This window comes from Ranitomeya variabilis, chromosome 3 (genome assembly GCF_051348905.1).
Source record: "Ranitomeya variabilis isolate aRanVar5 chromosome 3, aRanVar5.hap1, whole genome shotgun sequence".
Classification (NCBI taxonomy): domain Eukaryota; kingdom Metazoa; phylum Chordata; class Amphibia; order Anura; family Dendrobatidae; genus Ranitomeya; species Ranitomeya variabilis.
In genome coordinates this window covers 475036234-475055602 of record NC_135234.1, presented here as the reverse complement: position 1 = coordinate 475055602, position 19369 = coordinate 475036234, and the positions used below count along the sequence as shown (strand labels likewise).

General features: G+C 43.5%; 1 protein-coding gene across 5 annotated transcripts in view; it reads left to right on the top strand.

The window, feature by feature from the left end:
• Positions 1-19369, top strand: part of DMD (dystrophin) — a 3762639-nt gene that overhangs the window by 1578866 nt on the left and 2164404 nt on the right. For all 5 annotated transcript variants that reach the window (XM_077296691.1, XM_077296689.1, XM_077296692.1 and 2 more), the window contains 2 exons: positions 14062-14190; positions 15026-15196. In XM_077296691.1, coding sequence (XP_077152806.1) covers positions 14062-14190; positions 15026-15196 — 300 coding nt within the window. The remainder of the gene's footprint in view (positions 1-14061; positions 14191-15025; positions 15197-19369) is intronic.

Here is a 19369-nt window from a genome sequence, read left to right as displayed (position 1 = left end):
TTGCCCTCTCAGCTTGTGTGCCAGTCTTGACTCCTGGGTGTGCCACCTCTCTCTCTCTAATTGTGGGCCATAGAAAGCCTTTTTTTTTTTTTTTTTTAATATTATTTGGTTTCTAAAGTCTCCCTGAGAAAAAAAAAAAAATAAATTAGGTGGGAGATTAATATTGACATTAGTGCTTGAGTGACAGTCCTGCGTGTGTGTCATCTCTGTGATTTTGTGCCACAGAAAACAGAGTGTGTAACATTGTGCCTGATTTTCCTTGTGGTCTCACCAACCTGTTAAGGGATATTGAAATCATACTGAAGTTATAGCTCACCGTGTAAGTTGTTTGACAGCAACAAATAAAGTTACTTTGGTTAAGATTTTAAAACAATGAGGAAGTCTGGTGCAAGAGGTCGTCGTGGGCGTTCATTGTCAGCTGGTAATGATGGTAGTGGTAGAGGAGCATCAGGTGGTCGTGGGGATAAAAATATTCCACCTAAGTCTGGAGCTGTGGAGCCAGTTTCGTCGTCAGGCTACACAAGGCCTCGAACGCTCTCTTTTCTGGGAGTAGGAAAACCGCTTTTAAAGGCGGAGCAGCAACAGCAAGTTTTGGCTTACATTGCAGACTCAGCCTCTAGCTCTTTTGCCTCCTCTTCCGAAACTGGTAAATGTAAAAGCAGCGCGTCGCTTGTGGATGTTCACGGTCAGGGACAAGTCGCTTCCTTGTCCTCCTCAGCAAAAACTACAACAAGAGAGAAGGATGCAGCAGGCGACACAACGGGTCACTCCATGGAGCTCTTTACACATACCGTCCCTGGCTTAGAAAGTGAAACATTTAACAGGCCATGCCCATTACAAGTATATTCTGACATGGAGTGCACTGATGCACAGCCACAGCCAGAGTACTATGCTGCTCCTTTGACTCAGACCACCACATTGCCCTCTCAGGGTACAGATCCACAATCAGACCCTGATGAGACTATGTTGCCCCGCCACGAACGCTATACCACCGACCGACACAGTGACACAGACGAAGTTGCACACGAGCTCGAAGAGGAGGTAATAGATGACCCAGTTATTGACCCCGATTGGCAGCCATTGGGGGAACAGGGTGCAGGCGGCAGTAGTTCAGAAGCGGAGGTGGAGGAGGGGCCGCAGCAGGCATCAACATCGCAACAGGTTACATCTGCCGGGCCCGTATCTGGCCCAAAACGCGTGTCAAAGCCAAAACCTGTTGGAGCACAGCGTTGCCATCCGGTTAAAGCTCAGTCTGCAATCCCTGAAAAGGGATCCGAGTCTAGGAAGAGTGCAGTCTGGCATTTTTTTAAACAACATCCAACTGATCAGCGCAAAGTCATCTGTCAAAAATGTTCAACTAGCTTAAGCAGAGGTCAGAATCTGAAAAGTCTAAATACTAGTTGCATGCATAGACACTTAACCACCATGCATTTTCAAGCCTGGACTAACTACCAAACGTCCCTCAAGGTTGTAGCACCCTCGGCCAATGAAGCTAGTCAGCAACGCAACATCCCTTCCGTCACTGTAAGGCCACCATTTTCCGCACCACAGGCAGTATCTGTGCAGGTTTCTTTGCCAGCCAAAAGCAGTCAGGGTCAGGGAATCACCAGTTTTGTAGGAGGAAATATTGCATCTAGGGCACCGGCGGAAACAATACCGTCTCCAACCGTCTCTCAGTCTGCCATGTACACCGGCACACCCGAAAGTTCCACGATCTCCAGCTCTCCAGTCCAGCTCACCCTACATGAGACTCTGGTTAGAAAAAGGAAGTACTTATCCTCGCATCCGCGTACACAGGGTTTTAACGCCCACATAGCTAGACTAATCTCGTTAGAGATGATGCCCTACCGGTTAGTTGAAAGCGAAGCTTTCAAAGCCCTGATGGAGTACGCTGAACCACGATACGAGCTACCCAGTCGACACTTTTTTTCCAGAAAAGCCATCCCAGCCCTGCACCAGCATGTTAAACAGCGCATCGTCCATGCACTCAGGCAATCTGTGAGTACAAAGGTGCACCTGACTACAGATGCATGGACCAGTAGGCATGGCCAGGGACGTTATGTGTCCATCACGGCACACTGGGTGAATGTGGTGGATGCAGGGTCCACAGGCGACATCAATTTAGGGACAGTTGTGCCTAGCCCACGGTCTAGGAAACAGTTGGCTGTAGGCGTTCGCACCCCCTCCTCCTCCTCCTCCTCGTCCTCCTGCAGAAGCTACAGCTCTTCCACAGAACGCAGTCTGCCAACCACTCCATCGGCAGATGACACTGTTGCACACCAGTTGTCCCATTATGGGCCAGCTACTGCCAAGCGTCAGCAGGCTGTATTGGCTATGAAGTGCTTGGGCGACAATAGACACACCGCGGAAGTTCTGTCCGAGTTCTTGCAACAAGAAACGCAGTCGTGGCTGGGCACAGTAGATCTTGAGGCAGGCAAGGTAGTGAGTGATAACGGAAGGAATTTCATGGCTGCCATCTCCCTTTCCCAACTGAAACACATTCCTTGCCTGGCTCACACCTTAAACCTGGTGGTGCAGTGCTTATTGAAAACTTATCCTGGGTTCTCCGACCTGCTCCTCAAAGTGCGTGCACTTTGCTCACATATCCGACGTTCGCCTGTACACGCCAGCCGTATGCAGACCTATCAGCGGTCTTTGAACCTTCCCCAGCATCGCCTAATCATAGACGTTGCAACAAGGTGGAACTCAACACTGCACATGCTTCAGAGACTGTGCGAACAGAGGCGTGCTGTTATTTATTTGTGGGAGGATACACGGGCAGGCAGTAGGATGGCAGACATGGAGTTGTCAGGTGTGCAGTGGTCTAAGATACAAGACATGTGTCAAGTCCTTCAGTGCTTTGAGGAATGCACACGGCTGGTTAGTGCAGACAACGCCGTAATAAGCATGAGCATCCCCCTAATGCGTCTGCTGATGCAAAGTTTGACGCACATAAAGGAGCAGGCGTCTGCACCAGAGGAAGAGGAAAGCCTTGATGACAGTCAGCCATTGTCTGGTCAGGGCAGTGTACAGGACGAGGTAGCGGGCGAAGAGGAGGTGGAGGACGAGGAGGATGATGGGGATGAGTATATTTTTAATGCCGAACCTTTCCCGGGGGCACAGGAATTTGGTTGCGTGTCACGGCCGGGTTCTGGTTTTTTGAGGGACACAAGTGACGTAGATTTGCCTGCAACTGCCCCTCAACCAATCACAACCGGAGATTTGACAACTGGAACTTTGGCCCACATGGCGGATTATGCCTTACGTATCCTAAAAAGGGACACACGCATTACGAAAATGATGAACGATGACGATTACTGGTTGGCCTGCCTCCTTGATCCACGCTATAAAGGCAAATTGCAAAATATTATGCCACATGAGAACTTGGAACTAATATTAGCAACCAAACAATCAACTCTTGTTGACCGTTTGCTTCAGGCATTCCCAGCACACAGCGCACGTGATCGTTCTCACACGAGCTCCAGGGGGCAGCAGACTAGGAGTGTTAGGGGTGCACACATCAGAAGTGGCATTGGACAGAGGGGTTTTCTGACCAGGTTGTGGAGTGATTTTGCTATGACCGCAGACAGGACAGGTACTGCTGCATCAATTGAAAGTGACAGGAGACAACATTTGTCCAGTATGGTTACTAACTATTTTTCATCCCTTATCGATGTTCTCCCTCAACCGTCATTCCCATTTGATTACTGGGCCTCCAAATTAGACACCTGGCCAGAATTGGCAGAATATGCATTGCAGGAGCTTGCTTGCCCGGCAGCAAGTGTCCTATCAGAAAGAGTATTCAGTGCTGCAGGTTCAATATTAACCGAAAAAAGGACTCGTCTGGCTACCCAAAATGTTGACGATCTAACATTCATTAAAATGAACCACAACTGGATTTCGAAATCTTTTGCCCCACCTTGCCCGGCCGACACCTAGCTTTCCTATGAAAAGCTCTTGCCTGTGAATTACTTTTCTAATGTCTAATTTGCTGCAGCTGATTGTACAGCATACGACATGTTTACACCTCCCTAAATGGCAAAACTCCCCACACGGGGCCGTGGTATCGCGACTTGGCGCAAGCACCCGTGAGACTGCTGTTTGTCTGAAGAGGTGGGTGTGCTCGCTTTTGGTTGACGGCATTGCTACTGGGTCCCTCATAGTACAATGTAGTGTCTCTGGCGGTGGTGGTGCGCACCCAACGTCAGACACACCGTTGTAACATGAGGGGCCCTGGGGCGGTCCCGCCGGCCTCAAGAGAGTTCCCCCCTACCCCAGCTCAAAATGTGCTCTACCACGTGCAAAATTATGTCGCACAGCTCCACCAATCTTTAGTCTATTCGCTGACATCATTCAATGTCTGGCACTGACAATACAAATTTGTAGACATCTATGATGCAACTTAAAGTAGTCTGTGTCTGTGTCCTATATTGGCACCATTAAATAGTTACTGCCAAATTACTATGTCAGAAACTCAGTAGATGAGCCCACCCCTGTACCTAAGTATGCCACCTTTTTTTTTTGTTTTGGTTGTTTTGCGAGACATTAACATCTATTTATATTTTGGGAGTACTGGGACAGACACTCCTTGCACTACTCCTCCACTCACCACCAAGCTGCCTGTGTATCCATGTAACCGCTGTAAAACTGCCATGAGCCTATTGTTTGTTATTTTAGGCCTTTGATAGCCTGTCTGCGGCCCCTACTTGCAATACTCCTCCACTGACCACCAAGCTGCCTGCCCGTGTATCCATGTAACCGCTGTGAAACTGCCATGAGCCTATTGTTTGTTATGTTAGGCCTTTGATAGCCTGTCTGCGGTCCCTACTTTAAATACTCCTCCACTGACCAGACCACTGCTGCCCGTGTACCCCTGGAACCAATTATAAAGTGCCTACAGCCAGCCCATTTTCTTATGTTAGGCCTTTGAAGCCTGTCTGCGGTCCCTACTTTAAATACTCCTCCACTGACCACCAAGCTGCCTGCCCGTGTATCCATGTAACCGCTGTAAAACTGCCATGAGCCTATTGTTTGTTATTTTAGGCCTTTGATAGCCTGTCTGCGGCCCCTACTTGCAATACTCCTCCACTGACCACAATGCTGCCTGGAGTGCCTGCCTGTGTATCCATGTAACCGATGTAAAACTGCCATGACTGCCTACTGTTTGTTATTTTAGGCCTTTGATAGCCTGTCTGCAGCCCCTACTTGCAATACTCCTCCACTGACCACCAAGCTGCCTGCCCGTGTATCCATGTAACCGCTGTGAAACTGCCATGAGCCTATTGTTTGTTATGTTAGGCCTTTGATAGCCTGTCTGCGGTCCCTACTTTAAATACTCCTCCACTGACCAGACCACTGCTGCCCGTGTACCCCTGGAACCAATTATAAAGTGCCTACAGCCAGCCCATTTTCTTATGTTAGGCCTTTGAAGCCTGTCTGCGGTCCCTACTTTAAATACTCCTCCACTGACCACCAAGCTGCCTGCCCGTGTATCCATGTAACCGCTGTAAAACTGCCATGAGCCTATTGTTTGTTATTTTAGGCCTTTGATAGCCTGTCTGCGGCCCCTACTTGCAATACTCCTCCACTGACCACAATGCTGCCTGGAGTGCCTGCCTGTGTATCCATGTAACCGATGTAAAACTGCCATGACTGCCTACTGTTTGTTATTTTAGGCCTTTGATAGCCTGTCTGCAGCCCCTACTTGCAATACTCCTCCACTGACCACACCAATGCTGCCCGTGTACCCCTGGAACCTATTTAAAAGTTCATAGAGCCTAGTTATATATTTTATTTACTATTAATAAGGCCATGATGGACTACGCTGTACCACGCTACAAGCTAACCAGTCGACACTTCTTTTGCGAGAAAAGCCATCCCAACCCTCCACCAGCATGTAGAAGACCGCATTGTCCATGCACTCTGGCAATCTGTGAGTACAAAGGTGCACCTGACAACAGACGCATGGACCTGTAGGCATGGCCACGGAAGATTACGTGTCCATTACGGCGCAATGGGTTAATGTGGTGGATGCATGGTCCACAGGGGACAGCCTACTAAGTCTGTCTGCAGTCCCAAATTCAAATTGTCCTCCACTGTCTAAATCGGAACTTCCACCTTCTGGCTTTCGGCCTATAGTATCAGAAATTAAACTGCATTTGGCCTTCAACTTTGGTTAGGGCCTACTAACGGCTTCTGCCCCTCCCTGGTGTTGCCCTCAACTAAATAAAGCTGAGCTTCAACCTTCCGGCTCTCATTATGTGGTTTAAAAAAAAAAAATGGTGGTTAGGGCCTACTAACGGCTTCTGCCCCTCCCTGGTGTTGCCCTCAACTAAATAAAGCTGAGCTTCAACCTTCTGCTCCAAATTACCATTTTAAAAAATGCAATAGGCTTTTCAGGCCTACTAAAGGTGTCTGTCTGTGTGCCCCTCCCTGGTGTTGTCCTCAACTAAATAAAGCTGAGCTTCAACCTTCCGGCTCTCATTATGTGGTTTTAAAAAAAAAAATGGTGGTTAGGGCCTACTAACGGCTTCTGCCCCTCCCTGGTGTTGTCCTCAACTAAATAAAGCTGAGCTTCAACCTTCCGGCTCTCATTATGTGGTTTTAAAAAAAAAATGGTGGTTAGGGCCTACTAACGGCTTCTGCCCCTCCCTGGTGTTGCCCTCAACTAAATAAAGCTGAGCTTCAACCTTCTGCTCCAAATTACCATTTTGAAAAATGCAATAGGCTTTTCAGGCCTACAAAAGGTGTCTGTCTGTGTGCCCCTCCCTGGTGTTGTCCTCAACTAAATAAAGCTGAGCTTCAACCTTCCGGCTCTCATTATGTGGTTTTAAAAAAAAAAATGGTGGTTAGGGCCTACTAACGGCTTCTGCCCCTCCCTGGTGTTGTCCTCAACTAAATAAAGCTGAGCTTCAACCTTCCGGCTCTCATTATGTGGTTTTAAAAAAAAAATGGTGGTTAGGGCCTACTAACGGCTTCTGCCCCTCCCTGGTGTTGTCCTCAACTAAATAAAGCTGAGCTTCAACCTTCCGGCTCTCATTATGTGGTTTTAAAAAAAAAATGGTGGTTAGGGCCTACTAACGGCTTCTGCCCCTCCCTGGTGTTGCCCTCAACTAAATAAAGCTGAGCTTCAACCTTCTGCTCCAAATTACCATTTTGAAAAATGCAATAGGCTTTTCAGGCCTACTAAAGGTGTCTGTCTGTGTGCCCCTCCCTGGTGTTGTCCTCAACTAAATAAAGCTGAGCTTCAACCTTCCGGCTCTCATTATGTGGTTTTAAAAAAAAAAATGGTGGTTAGGGCCTACTAACGGCTTCTGCCCCTCCCTGGTGTTGTCCTCAACTAAATAAAGCTGAGCTTCAACCTTCCGGCTCTCATTATGTGGTTTTAAAAAAAAAAATGGTGGTTAGGGCCTACTAACGGCTTCTGCCCCTCCCTGGTGTTGTCCTCAACTAAATAAAGCTGAGCTTCAACCTTCCGGCTCTCATTATGTGGTTTTAAAAAAAAAATGGTGGTTAGGGCCTACTAACGGCTTCTGCCCCTCCCTGGTGTTGCCCTCAACTAAATAAAGCTGAGCTTCAACCTTCTGCTCCAAATTACCATTTTGAAAAATGCAATAGGCTTTTCAGGCCTACAAAAGGTGTCTGTCTGTGTGCCCCTCCCTGGTGTTGTCCTCAACTAAATAAAGCTGAGCTTCAACCTTCCGGCTCTCATTATGTGGTTTTAAAAAAAAAAATGGTGGTTAGGGCCTACTAACGGCTTCTGCCCCTCCCTGGTGTTGTCCTCAACTAAATAAAGCTGAGCTTCAACCTTCCGGCTCTCATTATGTGGTTTTAAAAAAAAAATGGTGGTTAGGGCCTACTAACGGCTTCTGCCCCTCCCTGGTGTTGTCCTCAACTAAATAAAGCTGAGCTTCAACCTTCCGGCTCTCATTATGTGGTTTTAAAAAAAAAATGGTGGTTAGGGCCTACTAACGGCTTCTGCCCCTCCCTGGTGTTGCCCTCAACTAAATAAAGCTGAGCTTCAACCTTCTGCTCCAAATTACCATTTTGAAAAATGCAATAGGCTTTTCAGGCCTACTAAAGGTGTCTGTCTGTGTGCCCCTCCCTGGTGTTGTCCTCAACTAAATAAAGCTGAGCTTCAACCTTCCGGCTCTCATTATGTGGTTTTAAAAAAAAAAATGGTGGTTAGGGCCTACTAACGGCTTCTGCCCCTCCCTGGTGTTGTCCTCAACTAAATAAAGCTGAGCTTCAACCTTCCGGCTCTCATTATGTGGTTTTAAAAAAAAAATGGTGGTTAGGGCCTACTAACGGCTTCTGCCCCTCCCTGGTGTTGCCCTCAACTAAATAAAGCTGAGCTTCAACCTTCTGCTCCAAATTACCATTTTGAAAAATGCAATAGGCTTTTCAGGCCTACTAAAGGTGTCTGTCTGTGTGCCCCTCCCTGGTGTTGTCCTCAACTAAATAAAGCTGAGCTTCAACCTTCCGGCTCTCATTATGTGGTTTAAAAAAAAAAAATGGTGGTTAGGGCCTACTAACGGCTTCTGCCCCTCCCTGGTGTTGCCCTCAAGTAAATAAAGCTGAGCTTCAACCTTCTGCTCCAAATTACCATTTTAAAAAATGCAATAGGCTTTTCAGGCCTACTAAAGGTGTCTGTCTGTGTGCCCCTCCCTGGTGTTGTCCTCAACTAAATAAAGCTGAGCTTCAACCTTCCGGCTCTCATTATGTGGTTTTAAAAAAAAAAATGGTGGTTAGGGCCTACTAACGGCTTCTGCCCCTCCCTGGTGTTGCCCTCAACTAAATAAAGCTGAGCTTCAACCTTCTGCTCCAAATTACCATTTTAAAAAATGCAATAGGCTTTTCAGGCCTACTAAAGGTGTCTGTCTGTGTGCCCCTCCCTGGTGTTGTCCTCAACTAAATAAAGCTGAGCTTCAACCTTCCGGCTCTCATTATGTGGTTTAAAAAAAAAAAATGGTGGTTAGGGCCTACTAACGGCTTCTGCCCCTCCCTGGTGTTGCCCTCAACTAAATAAAGCTGAGCTTCAACCTTCTGCTCCAAATTACCATTTTAAAAAATGCAATAGGCTTTTCAGGCCTACTAAAGGTGTCTGTCTGTGTGCCCCTCCCTGGTGTTGTCCTCAACTAAATAAAGCTGAGCTTCAACCTTCCGGCTCTCATTATGTGGTTTTAAAAAAAAAAATGGTGGTTAGGGCCTACTAACGGCTTCTGCCCCTCCCTGGTGTTGTCCTCAACTAAATAAAGCTGAGCTTCAACCTTCCGGCTCTCATTATGTGGTTTTAAAAAAAAAATGGTGGTTAGGGCCTACTAACGGCTTCTGCCCCTCCCTGGTGTTGCCCTCAACTAAATAAAGCTGAGCTTCAACCTTCTGCTCCAAATTACCATTTTAAAAAATGCAATAGGCTTTTCCGGCCTACTAAAGGTGTCTGCCCCTCCCTGGTGTTGTCCTCAACTGAACAAAGCTGAGCTTCAACCTTCCGGCTCTCATTATGTGGTTTTAAAAAAAAAATGGTGGTTAGGGCCTACTAACGGCTTCTGCCCCTCCCTGGTGTTGCCCTCAACTAAATAAAGCTGAGCTTCAACCTTCTGCTCCAAATTACCATTTTGAAAAATGCAATAGGCTTTTCAGGCCTACTAAAGGTGTCTGTCTGTGTGCCCCTCCCTGGTGTTGTCCTCAACTAAATAAAGCTGAGCTTCAACCTTCCGGCTCTCATTATGTGGTTTTAAAAAAAAAAATGGTGGTTAGGGCCTACTAACGGCTTCTGCCCCTCCCTGGTGTTGTCCTCAACTAAATAAAGCTGAGCTTCAACCTTCCGGCTCTCATTATGTGGTTTTAAAAAAAAAATGGTGGTTAGGGCCTACTAACGGCTTCTGCCCCTCCCTGGTGTTGCCCTCAACTAAATAAAGCTGAGCTTCAACCTTCTGCTCCAAATTACCATTTTGAAAAATGCAATAGGCTTTTCAGGCCTACTAAAGGTGTCTGTCTGTGTGCCCCTCCCTGGTGTTGTCCTCAACTAAATAAAGCTGAGCTTCAACCTTCCGGCTCTCATTATGTGGTTTAAAAAAAAAAAATGGTGGTTAGGGCCTACTAACGGCTTCTGCCCCTCCCTGGTGTTGCCCTCAAGTAAATAAAGCTGAGCTTCAACCTTCTGCTCCAAATTACCATTTTAAAAAATGCAATAGGCTTTTCAGGCCTACTAAAGGTGTCTGTCTGTGTGCCCCTCCCTGGTGTTGTCCTCAACTAAATAAAGCTGAGCTTCAACCTTCCGGCTCTCATTATGTGGTTTTAAAAAAAAAAATGGTGGTTAGGGCCTACTAACGGCTTCTGCCCCTCCCTGGTGTTGCCCTCAACTAAATAAAGCTGAGCTTCAACCTTCTGCTCCAAATTACCATTTTAAAAAATGCAATAGGCTTTTCAGGCCTACTAAAGGTGTCTGTCTGTGTGCCCCTCCCTGGTGTTGTCCTCAACTAAATAAAGCTGAGCTTCAACCTTCCGGCTCTCATTATGTGGTTTAAAAAAAAAAATGGTGGTTAGGGCCTACTAACGGCTTCTGCCCCTCCCTGGTGTTGCCCTCAACTAAATAAAGCTGAGCTTCAACCTTCTGCTCCAAATTACCATTTTAAAAAATGCAATAGGCTTTTCCGGCCTACTAAAGGTGTCTGCCCCTCCCTGGTGTTGTCCTCAACTGAACAAAGCTGAGCTTCAACCTTCCGGCTCTCATTATGTGGTTTTAAAAAAAAAATGGTGGTTAGGGCCTACTAACGGCTTCTGCCCCTCCCTGGTGTTGCCCTCAACTAAATAAAGCTGAGCTTCAACCTTCTGCTCCAAATTACCATTTTGAAAAATGCAATAGGCTTTTCAGGCCTACTAAAGGTGTCTGTCTGTGTGCCCCTCCCTGGTGTTGTCCTCAACTAAATAAAGCTGAGCTTCAACCTTCCGGCTCTCATTATGTGGTTTAAAAAAAAAAAATGGTGGTTAGGGCCTACTAACGGCTTCTGCCCCTCCCTGGTGTTGCCCTCAAGTAAATAAAGCTGAGCTTCAACCTTCTGCTCCAAATTACCATTTTAAAAAATGCAATAGGCTTTTCCGGCCTACTAAAGGTGTCTGCCCCTCCCTGGTGTTGTCCTCAACTGAACAAAGCTGAGCTTCCACATTCTGGCTTTCGCCCTATACTATCAGATATTAAACTGCATTTGGCCTACTAGTGTGGTTAGGCCCTTGAAACAGTGTCTGCTGCTCTTGGGTTTGCTACTCCACTGAACAAAGCAATGCCGCCTGTTTAGTCCTGTTACCAATTTTGAACTGCATGTAGCCTACTTTATTCTTTGGCCCTATATCTGTTTCCTCCTCATCCTGCCCATTGCCCAGCCACTGCTAAATGAGTCTGCTGGTACATTGACCTAGACCACTACATTCCCCTTGTACTCTACACAGCCAGAATCTGTCCCTGCTGAAAGTAAGGTTCCCCTTCCCGCATGTTATACCACCTTACACAGGGACAAAGAGGAAGGTGCAGATGAAAGTGCAGGTTCCTTCATCAGGTGGGGGGGCATACTCGTTGGCGACGTCACTGGCACAGGGCCCCTCAGAGTACGCAAAAGTGTCGCTGCTGGTGGGAGGCGCCCCCGCCATGCAAACACACCGCCGTACTTTGAGGGGCCCTGTGCCAGTGGCAATGCGAACGAGTGGGCCCCCCCTGCTTGCTCAGGATCACAGCACTTGCAACTTTTAAATACTTACCTTTCCCTGCAACACCGCCGTGACGTAGTCCGCATTTCCTGGGCCCACGAAAAACTTGAGCCAGCCCTACTCCCCCCACAACTTTCCCCCAATTCCCTATGCCCAACTATTATTATACAGTTAATTAAGATTGGCAAGCTTCAGAAACAAGAATGGATGTTTTTGGCATTAAAATGGGCACTGTAGGTGTTTTCCTGGCCTCCACTCACTGCCGACTATGCTTCCCCATTGACTTGCATTGGGTTTCGTGTTTCGGTCGATCCCCGACTTTTAGCGATAATCGGCCGACTGCACTCGACTCGACTCTGGACAAAATCGGGTTTCCCAAAACCCTACTCGATCTTAAAAAAATGAAAGTCGCTCAACCCTACTTTTCAGGTATCGGCCGATACTATCCGATACCGATACTTTCAAGTATCGGACGGTATCGCTCAATACTAATTGTGATGACTTGTTGCTGCTCTGTAGTGCAGTTTAAATGAGTCAAATGTAGCATGAACAGATGAGAGCTACACTATAACACAGATTAATCACACTGAGTCTGTCACTGATACTTCTAGCAATTCTCTAATCTCCTTCTTGTTGAAATTGAATCTGTAAAATTCACATACTATTATATTCATCTTCTTTTCTGCTGCAGTTGTACAACATGTCACTGTCCATATTATTTGTCTATTGCTTTATCGCTTTCTCTTCCTTATTTTTATTGCTGTTCAGTGAGCTCGGATGTCCTCTCACTATTTTTAAGCACCTTATGCATTCACTTTCTAGCTTTTTATCCAGGCTAAGATCGCCCTTCCTGAGTAGCTGCACTATATCATGTGTTATGATAGCTGCAAGACAATATGGGAAAGCCTGAGCTGCCACCACTGAGCTCATGTCAGCCATCTGTGGCTAGTACAATCTACTGAAAAATGTAAAAAGCAATTAGACATTTTCTTGGAAATCACACACATTGAATCACAAATTAAATGAATTGAGAGGGACCTGAGAATTTCATAACATTTGACTTAAATTTGATTTTCATCAATTCATTTGCTGATCTCTAAAATATATGGGAAGCATATATAACTGAGTTTAGCAGCTCCGAGCTGAGAACTCAGCTTATGCTGGCAACCAAGGGAAAGCCAAAAAGCCACAAAGCTCAGTTTTTGGCTGCAGCAGTGTCGAATATGTTTTTTGAAAAATCTGCAGCCAGGTGAAAAGTGTTTTCTTAAACCAGAAAAAGCCATTTAGTTCTATTTTACAAAGAGGATAGTGAAATGCCGCCCCTCAACATTAAACTTCATTAGCTAAAACAACTTCCACTCCTCCATAAGGCTTATGTGCAATACAATTATTTATAAGAAAGAAACATGCAGCAACTCAGTTCAAATACACTATGCTTTCCAATTAAATAATAAAACCACATAATGTAACCAAAAAGAATGAAGATTATTTTTTCCTAATACTCCACTAACCATTCATGTTTCCATATGTTACAATCAACCTTGTCACTTTGTGGTGAGGGTGTCATTTATTAAGAACTTTATCCAAGTAAAGTTATCTTTGTTACCAATAGCAGATTGTAGCTGTCTGCCAGTTTGGCGCATTAACACCAGGTGTAGCAAACAGCTATTAAGAGCAGATCTCCAGATGGTGACTTTTGTTTGCAGCCCTGCATAGGAGAGCAGGTCTGAATTGTGGTAAGATAGTAAACCCTGGAGCTTGGCATTCTGCCTTAGCGTGATTTTAATGGAAAGGATTTATCTGTCATTATACCGGTAATGGGGGCTCTGGTAGTCACTACTGTGAGTGGGGCAGGAGCTGGATGTGGCTCGCAACCCTCTCTCAGTGCTGAATTTTGCCCGTGACCCTCTTTTATAACTGAATGTGGCTCTCAAGGTCAGTAAGGTTTAGGAACTCTGCACTAAGCTATTCAAAGACGTAACGGTTCTCTTTGGGAGTGAGCCCATCAGAAATTAATTTTTATCTGTGATAACCACACTTTTTAAATAATTCAGGGGTTATACCAGTCTAACATAATTCACTTTAAATTCCCACAAAATGTACCTTTAAACCATCCTTCCTTCCTCTTTACGTCAGCTATAGAAGTTCTGAAAGTGTGCTTAACAACACGAGCATGGCCCACTGTTCTGTTTTCTAATAAATATGAGGCCAATATTTATTGAGGATGTTTTCTTTTGCTACATGCCCACTGGCAAACATTTATCTAAATGTACAGAAATACTTAAGTGTAAAGATACTGTTTTATTCAAGGTTCAACAGAGACTTCCTGATCCACCACTTTTGGGATATTTTTTGCAGGAATATCAAAAGCAAATGGAATCTTTTAATCAAGGAGTTGCTAACACAACTGCTTGGATGGATCATGCAGAAACATTACTTGATGAGATGAAGAAGCAAAAACCTCAACAAAGAGAAGAAACACTGAAGGTATCTCGATCTATAATCTTGTACTCTTCTGAAATATATAATATATTCTCAGTTTATCTGCCCTACAATAGAACAAGAACTGCTCTGCAATACCAGATATAGTACACTCATTCTGTGTGTTTAGAATATCATTATTATAGGCAGCACACTCGATGATGTACTGCAAATAAACATGATTTGAATGCTGTCATGAATTATCCAATCCCCCTACAATTAAGCAATGTGCTCATTTGTCGTGGGATTGCCAGCCTTTTTTCACAAACCGATAATGGTTGAATGAGCTTTCAAACAAATGCTCGCTCTCTATTATCTTCTTCTCTAGATGAACTTTAAACACAATGGCTTGGTAAATGATACCATTAACAAAGTAACATAAGATAGTCTGTATGAGGTCATAGTTAAAACACTAATGTGTGTAATATAGGTGTATGTACTAAGAAAAAAAGAGTGAAGCTGAAAACAGTATGGAGATTCATGATGCACTGCTAAAACAGGGAGATCCCTGATGCAGTACACTGTAGGTTCAATCGCTGTGTGTGTGTGTGTGTGTGTTTAGATTAGAGAAAACTTCTTTGTAATTTTCACAGGGAAGGACAATACAGTATAAAGGGTTGTCAGACTCATCTGACACTCTCAAGGGGAAACAAAAGTACAGGAAAAATCAACTCATTCTTGCTTTTTCTAATATGAGTCTTGGAATCATTTGACAGTCACATAAAAACATCTAAGGCTAATTCAACTTTAACACATTTTACTATATGTTCTGTACCTGATATGAACGTTATATGACTTCCATTCATGAATTAATTTTTTTTTCAATGTCTGTGGCCTATAGATTTTAAAGTCTGAGCTAAATGACATTCAGCCAAAGGTGGATTCAGTCCATGATCAAGCTGAGGAGTTAATGGCAAATCATGGCGATCACTGTAAGAAGATAGTGGAGATCAAGGTGTTTGAACTTGACCAGCGATTTACTCCAATATCCCAAAAAATAAAGAGTGGAAAGGTATTTCATTAATTTAAATGTTGAGTGTAATTTATAGTGTAGTTCTACTACAAAGGAGAAAGTAGTGTCTTATAAAAGTGTGATACATAGAAAAAAATATTTAGGGATGGTTTAAGGAACATGACAAAGATTTTAAGTTGCATGCTTGGACTACAAATGTCACATCTGTTGGCACATACTGTATATGGGATGTGCTGGAAAAACAAGTCCGATCAATGGAGGTCCCACTTCGCAACATACTGGATTTAGAGTATCTTCTACTAAAATAATGGTTCAGATACCACTGGACAAATTCAAAAGTCTTGTGGCATGCACTAATGAGTCTGAGCTGTTGGGTAGCATAGGATTCTACTTAATATTGGCCATGTAGTGTCAGTGTTATATCTTTGCACTATTTTTAAATTACAGTTAAAATGATAAAGAGATTGCTGAGGATTAAATCTCCTTGGCATGGTTGCTTTTCATACTTGTCTCTATTTACTTCTGTAGATAAAAAAATTGCTTGGTTTTTCAATTTCTTTACAACCACTTTATTATCAAAAGTACAAATCTTCAAGGAGGTTAGAAAGTTTGAGACATGTCAGAAAGTTTTTCAAAATCTCCAGAATTGTACTTGTTCTTTGGACCAGACACCAGAAAGAGGAAAAAATATGAACTCAATTACTTTGTTCATAGAGTAATTATGCTACTAGATATTGTTTCTTACCACATTAAGTTCCAACCTTCATGGATTGAATAAATAAAAATTGTATCCAGTATATATTATACGAAAACAAAATTATGTTTTATTCTAAGTGAATCTATGACTTGATTTTAAGTTCAGGTCATGTTTGTATTTAAACTTTGTTATTCACTCATTATCTTTATTTTATTTGGATTGACATAGGGGAAAATTTTCAATATCATCTCAGTACAATATGTGCTAATCTCATAGGACAAAGAAACCTGTCTAATTATTAATAGTTTAATAAGGTTAGGGCTGTGCTATAAGTCATTAAAGTCACATATTAAATCTTTCATTTTATAACTGTCAGCTCACTCCCTGCTTGAAGACTAATATGTTCAATTGCCCTATTAACATGCTTAGTCTAAGATGTTTGTTATTGCTAGGGATGGTAGCCAGACATCTATGTAAAATATTTTCTATTAAAATGCTGGATAACAATCAAACCTAAAAATGTTGTTTCACATAATATACACTCAATATTAAAACATCCCTTTTATTTATCTCTTACAATAAGAAAATACCCTGTTTCCTCAACATTAAGTCCTTTCCAAAAAATAAGCCTTTCCAGGAATTTTCAACCTTTTTGGAGTAGGCTTGAAATATAATCCTTATCCCAAAAATCAATCCTAGATGCGGTTCAATGAGGAAGAGTCCAGGCAGTTATAAAGGATAGAGAATATAGCATGACCCTTAATTAAAGAAAGCAGTCACACCCGAAAGAAAGCGGACCCCCCAAAAAAAAGCAAGTGCATATGACTAGTTATGCAGATTTTTGTCAAGTCACTGCATTGTTACTGTTTTGCTTTTTGCAAAACTTTTTTTGTTGCTGTATATTACAAATTACAACTTGTTCTCACATTCCCGAATACTTCAGTTTGTTATTAGGTTGATTCCCAAGTGAAAGGTCACTGCTTCAAATTAAGGAGCAGCCATGAAGAACATTTCCCATCCAGGTCATCAATAGCAGTCTCTCGTCCAAGAAAATTGCCAAACTGTATCATGTGAGGGTCTTGGCAGTTGAAATACAAAATGAAGTCCATTGATCTATTCAAAAGCCAAGAGGTGGATGTCTATGCAAAATATCGGAGTCAACAAGTCGGCTCATCACAAGGTCTCTCAGTTCTGATGCGACAAGTCCAGCATTGGAGGTTGCTTGCATGCTTCATAATAGTGGGATCACAGATGTCAATGCAAGTACTGTGAGAAACACATTACATAAGTCTGGAATAGTGGCCCAAAAAAAGTAAAGAAGCCTCAACTTCAATATCATCATAAGAAGCGTTGACTCAAGTTTTAAAAAGTACAAAAAAATAGACAGTAGAAGACTGGAAACAGGTGATTTGCAGCGAGAAGACCAAGGTCAATAGGCTCTGTTGGTTGCAAATTGGTATGGAAGAAGCAAGGTAAAAAGGGGTCAATAGATAAATTGAAGGAACTGTCAAGTTCGGTGGAGGAAGCCTGATGATATGGAGTTGTTTCACAGCCAAAGGCTTTGGATACTTGATCAGGATCGCTAGTGACTTCAATGCTGAGCTATATGTGATCATCCTATAAGCTACTTTGTACACTCGAGTACCATGGTTATGAAAAGGATAACACACTATTCCAGCAGGACAATGACCTGAAGCATATATTGGTGAAGAAATGGTTCAAAGACATTGAAGTAGAGGTGCTGGATTGGTCTTGAAGAAAAAGATGTATGCATACCCAAGTGAGTCGACCAGTGTACACCAACTTTGGGAACATGTAGAAAAGACATGTTTGAATGTGATCAAGAGCATGCCCAGAAGGATTAAGGCAGTGTTGAAAGCCAATAATGGATTTACAAAATCCTAACAAAATAAAAAAAAATAGATTTTTAGAAGCATAACAGTAACAATGCAGTGTCATGACAAGAATCTGCATAACTAATGCAAATAGTTGCAAGTCAAATCTCTGTATGAAATAACCAAGATGATTTTCTATAAAATTATGTTAATCTTATGTTCAAAGCTGTAGTGGATGGTGAGATATGGAGCCTGGAAGTCAGTGTATATCCGATACTTAGCTTAGAAGCTGTATATAGGATATTCACTAAATTGCATACAGGTCAAGGGCAACAGTATCCGTCCTATACTACCAAGGAAATAATATGGAAAACATTCGATGAATCAAAAGCTTTTCGTACACTGTAGTGACACTAGTCTGTTGGTGAAAATCAAACCTAAAAAATGGTTTAATTACCTGAAAATGACATATCGGCTAAATGTTGTGATCCAAAATAGAAAGCAAAGCTGTAGAAGTGATTCCTGCTCTGGTTGACTGGAATCACCTAGGTATTAGAGAGAGAGTTATTCATTTTAGTAGCTGCCATGAAATGCAATATTTATCTGCTGCAAATGCTTGCTAAAATGCCTAGGTCACCACAGATTCCCATGAAAATAGCAATTAGTTGCACAAGGTGGTTTATATGGTAACTGAAATCAGTATGCAAAGTGTTGTCTGTGGTGAATCGACAATATTAATACCTTTACGATGGTGTGATCCTTTATAATTTTAAGAAAATTAAATCTAATTTTCAATTGAAGAATATCTAATATATAAAGCTGAATGTGTGTGTATGTATGTGTGTGTGTGTGTGTGTATGTCCGGGATTGGCATCTGCACAGTCGCAGCTACAGCCACAAAATTTTGCACAGTCACACGTATGGACCCCGAGAGCGTTATAGGCTATGTTGTGAGGTGAAATTTTAACCCCGCGCATTCCAATTCACCAAAAAATGTTGCCCCTATCTGCATAATGGGGAAAAAGTGAAAGAAAAAGTGTTGGAGGCAAATTGACAGTTGCCAGATGTGAACAAGGGGGACTTAAAGAGTGAGAGCGATGGCGCCAAAGAGTATATACCGTACAGTTGCTAAGGTGGGGCCCCGACATGGGATACTCACCACACACGGGGATATGAACACACACACAAAATGCGCCACACACTACCTCGTGCTTGAACACATATATCACCCTCTGCACACATTTCACCACACATACACCAACTTCACCACATAAAAGTCGAAACACAAAAGTCGCCACTAAAAACTCGCCACGCGCAAAACTCTCCACATGCAAAACTAGGCTCACGCAAAACTCGCCACACGTGCAAAACTCACCTCATGGAAAACTCGCCACATGCAAAACTTGCACACGCGGAAAAATTGCCACATGCACAAAAGTTGCAACACATGCAAAAGTTGCCTCACACAAAACTTGCACATACTCAAAATGCACCACACATAAAACTCGCCATGCGCAAAACTCGCAATGCGCAAAACTTGCTGCACACAACTTGCTACAGTAACCTGTCACATGCAACTCGACACACAAAAGGTTGCTACACGCATGTCGCCACACAAAACTCATCTCACAAAAGTCGCTACATGCATGTAGCCACATGCAACTCAACACACACAACTTG